We start from the raw sequence: 9174 nt of genomic DNA on the forward strand, positions 1-9174 counted from the left end.
AAGCAAAGAGCCAGCAGAGTGTTTACCACACTAAAGCAAAGAGCCAGCAGAGTGTTTACCACACTAATTCAGGCTGGTTCCACAAGTGCTCAGTCTCAAAAGCAGCCTCCCAAACCCCATTCAAACCCTGACATGTGAAGGACACAGCCAAGGCACTGCATTTAGCACAGGATGCTGGTTTTTTCCTGCAGGCACACTCACCATCTGACATGTCCTTCAGCACCAGGCTCTCCAGCTCACCCCACTCTGTGTTGAGCCTTTTCATCAACTTGAAGGCATTTACAGGATGTCCCAAAAACCCCTCTGGGTCTTTTGTGGCAGTGGCTGTCAGCTGATCCAATTTCTCTGCCCATCTATAATGAAAACACACATTCATTAAAGTCTTGCACAAGTCTGCTGATGCTCTGGAGAACTGATTTCAAGCTACTCAAGTGTCTTTCTTAATAAAAAACCCAACAGAAATTGCAAGCATTTACATTATCTATATATAGAGTCTCCTAGAAGGAACAAGAAGGGCTATTTGCTTTATTTTTTCCCTTTTTTTTTAAATCTTCTTCCTCAGCTGCAGCTCAAACCTTGTGCTGCTCTTGCTGTCTTTGTTGGGACCCTGCCTGAAGGAACTCCTTCCTACAAGCCCCAAAAGCACCGTGCCAGCACTTCCATTATGAGCTGGCCATGCAGGACTAATCAAAAACAAAGCTTTACCCCCATTTGCAATCTTTTATTTTTAAATGGCTGGTTTCCCCCCCCCCCTTAAGTTTATAAAAGGCAGTTCCACGCTTGTCTCAAGTAGTTTTATGTTCAGACACACACTCTTACATCTGTGATAAGCTCCTTACTTATCCCACCACAAAGCTGAAAGCTTAAGAAAGGACAAGGAGCCCAGATCCCATTCCTGGTGCTGCTTCTCCATCTCCACAATCCTCTCTAAGTGCCATAAGTCATTCCCAACCCCAAGGTGCTCCCAAACAAGCACAGCTTTCAAAATAATGCAGATTCTACAACACGAGGATGTAACAACGCCCTGCAATCAGGGTAAATTAATGTTAAACAGCCACACCCCACAGACAAAACCAAACTCCAACAGAAGGCAAACACAAAAATCTGCAGCCTGGAGGGAACTCTGTCCATCAGCGTGTCCCAGAACCTGCTTTGCCTGAATTAGGTTTGCAGGGTTTCTTTCAAGTGGTTTCTGTCTGATAAAAGGCCCCACACGAGGCCTGAGCCATCCTCCACATTCCAGGGAATTAGCAGCTGTCTGGGAGTTGAACACCAGCTCCCCACATCCTTCAGCCAAAGACAGAGCCCAACAAACAATGCTGGCATTTGTTCCAGGGTCTTTTATCTCTGTGACAGAGATAAAACTTCTCTGACCTGACAGCTCCTCTGAAATCATAAAGACAGAGCTGCAACACTGAGGACAATGAGCTGCATTTACACACTTCTGGATGTCCATTGGCACGTTCCCAGGCTAATTTGTAGCTGTAAAGAATATATTTCTAACATTCCAAACCTGTCAGCAATTCCAACTCTGTACTTTAAGTGATAAATATAATAAACCCACTCTGACAGAAGTTTCTTCCTGGTTGGTAGAACACCAGAAAGTAATAAACAATAAAATAAAATCCACCTATCTATCTAGAACTGTTTCAACATCCTCCAGGCAGATTTACACCCATTTTTGACAGCCAGGAAAACATCCTGTTCAGGGATGGGGTTTTTTTCCCAGCTGGGATAAAATCTGACCTGTTGGGCTCTGTTGCTCAGCCCTGTAGGTGTGAGGACCACAATAATGGCAATGGTCAGGCCCCTTGTTATTTTTAAAAGCACTAAAGGAGTTTTGTTTTGCTTTATTTTATTTTTAAATCTAAACAGAGTAAATCTGTAGAGACAATCTGTGCCCCTGCAGTGGGTAATTCAGTGGCCACCCCAACACTTTTTAGTGATTTACATCTGATGTATCTTGGGTTTTAGTTTCTACTTAGCAAACTGCCATTCCAAGAACTCCATCCCCTGGGAATTAGGTGCCAGCAGGAGTCCTGCAGTGCCAGTGCTGTACAGGAAGGGGGTTGCTCAGATTCCATCCTGTGGGAGCTGCACAGCCCCAACCAATGGCTCAGAGGGAACAGCTCGGGTCAAACACACCCCCAGCCCAACCTGCTGGTTTGAGCTCTGCCTCAGGAAACATTCCACAAACTCAGTCAGCCTCGGGGAGCACTTTTTGCACAGGGGTGGACTCAACTATTAACCATTAACACTATGAAACAAACTGCTCACTTTTTGATCTGCTCCAGCTTGCTTTCCTCTGCCTTGATGTAATCCTTCAGTGACACCACCAGATCTTTTTCTGTGTTAATTAAGTCTGTCATGTGACCTAGAAAACAAATGAGTTTGGTGAGTCAAGGAGAAACAAAAAAACTCTGGGAATTAAAGGCATTCTTCCTCTTTTCTACTTTCTTCCCTTCTACAGCTCTGCCTTCCCCAAAGTCCTTCTGCATTTGCTTAAATAACCCTGAAGGACTGTTTGAGTAAGGCTTTTTTTGAAGGAGAAAAATCTCCTGCTGGACCAAGCTCGTTGCCATGGAAATTAATGTAATACCACATATTTATTATTAGAACTAATTTAGGATTCATTTGGAAAAGGAAGTAGGTTGCCACAGAGTAATCTTTCATCCAAGCATACATAATGTAGAGCAAATAAAGGGAAAGCTACAGAAACACACAAAGCACCCGTGTCTGATACACAGCCTAACCCAGGGCTTTATTTTTAAGATTACTTCCATGACTTCAATGGGTCCCTGGCATTAATTAATAATTGCTTCATTTCCTGCAGAAGGCAGCTGAACTGGTGCAGTCCCCACCTTCAGCTGTGCCCCAGGCCATCAGAGCCCAGGGTGAGTACTCTGATATTCCACATCCCTATGGAGCTGTTCCACTTGCTGCCACACATGTGCAACGGCCCACACCAAAATTCTGTTCAAATTCCAATAACTGTAAGAATAAATAACGACCACAAAGCCTAGCCTGGGTCATTAGACTACCTGGGCTGACTTACAGAATGTCTCTCCTCAAAGGAAAGTCAATAATGTGGTAAGAACTAGGCAGTGGGTTCAGTCCTGTACTGATTAAAGCCCTGGAGGATTAACACAGAGCAGAATGAGCAGTGAGAGCTGTCAGCAAACTCTCTTGGCTGCACAGCATGTACAGCAAAGGATGTCTCACCAATGGAAGTGAAGAAGTCCGTGTGGGCACAGGAAAAAGGCAGCAGAAATCCAAGGGCTAGGGCACACCAAACCTTGTTGAAGGCCATTGCTCAGCAGCTGTCACCTCACCACAGACCTGTGACAGGAACAAAAAAAAACAGGTAAAACATCCCTGTTCACCAGAGAGTTGAATCCACCTTGAGAAGAGACAGTGGGGCTGCCACTAGTGCAGAATCCTGACAGGCTTGAGCAGCTCTCAGAGGAGTAATACCCTTCTGCTGACTTTCTTATACCTTTGTCTCCCATGGGAAGAGAAGAATAGCTCAGAGACTCTTCACTGCAGATGGAGCCGCTTTGCAAAAAGCACCAAAACCCAAGATCAAACACTGACAGAACCCGTAACACCGAGTTAAAACACACATTATCAAGTTCATCCACTCCATGAAAAAAGCCCAAAGTTTCCATTTTTCAGTCAGAAAGATGCCAGTGGAACAGGTCTCAATGAAAACCCTCCCCAAGCAGCTCAGAGGGGGAGTGACAGGCACACTCCTGCTCCTTGGCTGCCACCACGAGAACAGCTCCACACCTGACACAAAAGGCTGCTCTGTCCCTGGATCCTGGAAAAGCCCATGGCAGTGCTTTCTCCCAGGGCCAGCTGCCAAGCTCTCAGCCTTTCAGGCTCCTGATCCCTTCAGCAGCCCAGGATTGCCTGGCTCCTGCATACTTTAGAAGTAATTATGCTGTCATGGAATTCACAAGGTTTACTTTTTTTCCAAACAAAAGCTTGAACTCTCACGTACTGCATCTGCTCAGAAAAATGAACAGACTGCAGGGACTAGCAGAAGCTGGTTTACAACTCTTCCAACAGCCAGACAACTGATGGAGAAGGAAAAACAAGCAAAAAATAAAAAAAAGCAACAAGCCCAGCTACAAAGTGGTTTGGCCTATTTAGGGAAGAAAGAAACACGGTTTTGACTGAGCTGACAGAACTGAGAGCAAACAACATAAACCCAGGTGTGCCATTCACACAAGGAAGGTGTAAACAACATCAGCAAAGTCCAAAAGCTGCACCCAAAGCAAAACCATCCCACCCAAAAGTGGGATATTGACAGGGAACTGGCTCCATCCAGAGCATGGATCTCCTCTTGTACTGCACCTGAGGGTCTGGGAGCAGCTCCCTCCTTTCCTTTCCACCTCCAGCACTCCAAGAGGAGCAGCCCTGGGGTTTAGGTTTACTCTGTGAGCTGCTTCTTGGACAGGACGAGCACAGTTTCACTGGCACTGACAGGAACAAGGGGAAACTCCAGCCAGGAAAAGCAGCACGACCTCCAACTCCTGTAAAGCAGCTGAGACCTGCAGGACCACAACTGAAGGGCTGAAGCATTCCTGCACACCCACTGGCAGAAAGCAAGCTGTGAAGTGAATATCTGGAGAGGGAAGCCTGGAGTCCTGCTTTTCCCCCAGTCAAGCCAGGCCCCTGAGCATCCCCAAGGCTCTAAGGCAGCCCTGCTGCCCACAGCAGCATTCCTCACCTCCTCCTCCTCCTCCTCCTCCTCCTCCTGGCTCAGCCCCTCCACAGCTACAGCAGGCTGCTGCAAACACAGCTAATAAACTCACAGCTGCTGCAAACACAGCTAATAAAGCCACTGATAGGTACCTGCTAAAACCACCTAAACCACCTAAAACCACCCCTCCACTTGTACTTCCCCCTGCAGAAAGCCAAGTGCCTCCTCATTGAGCACTCGAGCCAACACATCTGTGAATCAGTGACAAAGCACAAACAGCTCCACTACACCAGAAATATTTGCCAACCTTATCAGTGCTGGGAATTCACTCAGCTATTTGTTTACTGCACTCAGTGAAAAACACAAGGAAAGCTTTAGAAAGTTTACTTTTTTTACTATTAATCAATAGGAAACTTTTCTGAAACGAAACAAAACAAGCAAACAAAACCAACAAAAAGGTGATGAAAACAATGTTTCCTCTGCTCTCAGTGACCTTGTTTTTCCACTTCTCCAGCTGCTGTTTAGCCTGCTGCAATACCAGGCTCCTCCAAACGCTGTTGCAACCCTCTTCCCACCTTGTATCTCCACAGGCACGCAGCAGAATGAGCCACTGTCAACAGGCTCAAAGTGCAACAAGGGGAATCCCAAGGTGGCAGAAACACAGAGTATCTCCCACCTCAGCACTAGGAGAGGCTCCCCGGAGAAACTGGATTTCCAGTTCCTGGAGGAATTTCCAAAGGAAACGGGACGAGCCCATGTGCAGCCTAACCAGACCCCCGGGCTCACCCAGCTTGGAACAGGTTGGGCTGGATGACATCCAGAGGTCACCTCCAGCTTGATTTTTTCCTTCCTTTCCCGCATTTCCTGTCGTTTGCAAGGGCTCGACTCCGGTAATAGCTTTCAGCCACCCAAGATTCCTTCCCTCCCAGACGGAATTCAGAGTTGGACAGGGAGGCTGAGGCAGGGCCAGCCAAACTCATGCTGCCCTAAGAGCAGTTGCTAAGTAGCAGAGCTTTCCAACTACTGCAGGATCAGCCCCAGGTTCCCAAATCAAAGAAAATAAAGCTTGGTTAAGATAAATGCTGGAAATCTCTTGGACGCAGCACAAGCTGCCAAATAAGTAGGTTTAATTTCTTCCTGTCGGTGACATGAAGTAAAACAAGATGAAAATCCTCTCTCCATTATTCCTGTCAGTCTCACTCTCCTCCTCAGCAAACACAAAGCTGGCAATTGAGAAGCTTGGAGAGGAGGGAATCACTACCCACAGAGGGAAGTGGGAGTCCAGCTGACAGCTTTGAACACAGGAGCTTCCCCACCTCACAGAAGTGCATTCACTAAACGTGGCAAAGCACAAAAAAACCTCCACTGGAACGGGAAAAAATAGTAAAGAGCAACCAAACATGTGGATCCAAGTAAAACAAAGCAGCAAGTAGAGGAATGGCACTGCCAAGGATTCCCCAGGCAGCAGGGACACACAACAAACACCTTTTCAACTCAGGAAACTTATAGAGGTGGGGTTTGGAGGACTTCTTTAAAGAGTTCAGCTCAGCCCTACAGGTAGAGACGTGCCAGCAGAAGGAAAAGTGAAGACAAACTGCAGTGACATGACCTCACTGTGACCAAGGTCACCAATCAGTGCCCCAGGAGTGGAGATGCTCGTTAGACAAGTCTCCTCATTGCCAACTCCGAGCTCCCAGGTGCTCACCAGGATCCAGAAAACGGGATAAAAAAATGGAAGCTGAGGGTGTACTTCAACATAGAGCCATACCAGAATAATTCTAACTTGATTCCAAACCAGCTTCTTTACTTAGGTAAGGAATTAGTGGCCTCCTCCAAATGAAGTCAAGGCCAGGAGACAAAACTGCATCATCGGGGTTCACAACTTTTGATTTAAATGCTGGTCCACTCTCACAATCCTGACTGTATCCCATGGCATATAAAAAATAACAGGGAAAAAAAGCCAGACAGTTAAACTGAGCTGAGTTTGTGGGACATGGAGAGGATGGCACTGGAAGTGATAGCTGCTCACTGCCCAAAACCTCTCCTGTCTCAAGGACAACCCAAGTTACAGTCTCATCACGTGATGTGCCTGGAAATACTACTGCAAAGGAAAGAAATTCCCAGAATAAGGACTAAGAACATTTAGCTGTCACCATTGCTTAATGGTCTCACACGACAGAAACACTAGGATCCAGTTCCCAAGTCCTCTAGCACGTCCAAAGCTGGTTTAAAATTAAGATTCAAGCAGTGAGAGAAGAAAGGTTTTCTGTAATTGCTGCTACCAAAAGAACAGGGCGTGTTTCAGGTTTCTTTTAATGACAGAGTTGTAACAGAATCTGATCTATATAAATAATATCTAATAAGAGATGAGAATCAATTTTAGCATCAAGTAGGTGCTGTGTTTTAATTATCCTTCGCTGCCAAGCTGAAGACAACATTTGTGAGTCTGAGTACACAGAGCACGTGTGTTTGTACCCAGGGAACTGCAGCAAGTTTTCCCTTGGTTTCTTCAGCCTAAGACTGAATGGACACAGCCCTCAGAGGCCACTTGTTTTAACTTCCCAAGCCAAGACAATGAACGTTGGGGACGGAACAGAGCACTCATCTTACTAGACACAACAAGCAGGAGCTATCCTTCTGTTTACTCTTCTGCTCAAGGACTGGCAGAGCATCTATAGAGATATAATGTTTTCACATATTAAGAGTGATTGCAAAGAAAGCAGGACAGTCCCAATGATCTGACAGCTGAAGTCAGGTTTTTTCAAGGAGTATACTCTTATGAAGAAAAGGGGTTTCCTTACCTCTATCAGCATGGAGGCAGAGTTTTCCTCCCATAAACCTCTATTCATCCTCACTCCTTCCAGAGTTAACTCACTACCTGTCATTTCCCTTTGTCAAACTGCACTGGGAATTTTCCAATCTATGTGCAAGCCCTGAAATCACAGCTTTAAACACTAGAATTTAAACCTATTCGTTGTGGAACAACATTTAAACCTCTACAGGTCAGAGAGCTGGCTCGGGGAAGAAAACAAAGAGAAAGTTAATCAGTCCTGGTTGTGTCAGCACATACCTAAGGAGCAGTGCAGAGTACTCCAGGTCAAATGAAATGCTTGGCAGTGTGGTTTAAGGCATTAAAACGGATCCAGCAATGGTCCAAGAGTAGAGCAGTAGGGCAGAGAACATCTCTGACCCAACGGGAGGCCTCTGCTTCCCAGACAGACCAGGAACTCATTACCTTGACTTTCCGCCCCTGGCAGAGCACTGTCGGCACACTCAGCCAACAGCCCCTGGCCTTGTGGGAAGCTGCATTTATTTATTCTTGTAACCAATGGCTTCTTTCATTCACTAAACCCTTGAGCGCTGAACCTTCACTTATCACAGGTAGGTGAACACTCTGCATCCTCCTCTTAGCAGAAAAACCAAAGCGAAACCGAATGCTGGTGTCTGCAATCCTGAAGGATCCTTACTTTTCAGGTAAACTGGAATAAGTACACGTGACATTTATATTTTCTTTATTCTATTCACCAGCAACGCTCAAAGACTCCATGCCGGGAGTTTCTCCTCCCGGTCAGGGTTAGATCCTATCAAAACACACACACCGAAGGGCAGGGGCTGCCGGCAAAGGTGGGCGCGAAATTCCGCACAAAGCGAGTGGCTGGGAAACAGCGGGGAGGGACCCGCGGAGCAGCCCCGTCCCGCGCGGGGCAATCCCCGCACGCAGCGCTCGGGCCGAGCACCCACCCCTCCATCCATCCCGGCAGCGTGCTCCCCGCTCCCGGGGCCGCACGGACCGGGGCGCCGCACGGACCGGGGGCCGCGGAGGGCGGCGGAGCAGAGCCGGGGGTGCTCGGCCCGAGGGCGCTCGGGGAGCGGGCGGGGGAGGACGCGGAGAAGGAGGAGGAGGAGGCGGCGGCTGTGTTTAGTCTGCCAGGCGCGGGGAAGCCGGCGCGGCGGCGCCCTCCCGCCCCCCTCCGGAGGCTGCCGGCTCCCGTTACGTAAGGGCCGGGAGCAGGGGGCCGGGAGCGCCGGGACCCCTCGCCGCGGGGGCGGGGGGCGGCGGCGGGGCTCTGCCACGTATCGCCCCCACCCACCCACGCCCGCCCGCGCAGCGGCCGGACCCGCGGCGCTGCCCTCAGCCGACCCACCCCACCCGCCCGCAGCGCGGCGGGGGCGGGCAGGCCTCACCTGAGCGCGGGGGGCGGCGGGGCGGGGGCGGCGCCGCTGCGGGAGCTCCGCGTCCTGCCCGGGGGCTTCTCACACTGAGCGCGCGGCCGCCCCGCCGCGCCTTTTATGGGCTCGCCGGGCACGCCCCCCTCAGGCCGCGCCCCCCGGGGCGGGGCCGCCCGCGCGCTACGTGAGCCCGGTCACAGCGGCGGCCGCCGCACCGCGCATGCGCCGCGCGGGGCTCCACGTGGGTCCCACCGGGCCGCCGCCATCGGACACGGGGACACCGGCAGGGACACCGG

At 49.4% G+C, this 9174-nt stretch overlaps 1 protein-coding gene across 5 annotated transcripts in view; it reads right to left on the reverse strand.

The window, feature by feature from the left end:
- The window catches only part of P4HA1 (prolyl 4-hydroxylase subunit alpha 1), a 31872-nt gene that overhangs the window by 20053 nt on the left and 2645 nt on the right, over positions 1-9174 (reverse strand). For 4 of the 5 annotated variants that reach the window (XM_027692970.1, XM_027692972.1, XM_027692975.1 and 1 more), the window contains exons 3-5: positions 3223-3339; positions 2278-2374; positions 202-353 (exon numbers count right to left, since the gene is read on the reverse strand). In XM_027692970.1, the coding sequence (XP_027548771.1) occupies positions 202-353; positions 2278-2374; positions 3223-3310 (337 nt within the window). In that variant the 5' untranslated portion in view covers positions 3311-3339. Of the gene's footprint in view, positions 1-201; positions 354-2277; positions 2375-3222; positions 3340-8893; positions 8963-9174 lie in introns of those variants that run through there. The other variant, XM_027692971.1, reaches the window with a different exon arrangement.

The sequence above is a fragment of the Neopelma chrysocephalum genome, unplaced genomic scaffold (assembly GCF_003984885.1).
Source record: "Neopelma chrysocephalum unplaced genomic scaffold, ASM398488v2 Primary Assembly neopelma1_89, whole genome shotgun sequence".
Lineage (NCBI taxonomy): Eukaryota > Metazoa > Chordata > Aves > Passeriformes > Pipridae > Neopelma > Neopelma chrysocephalum.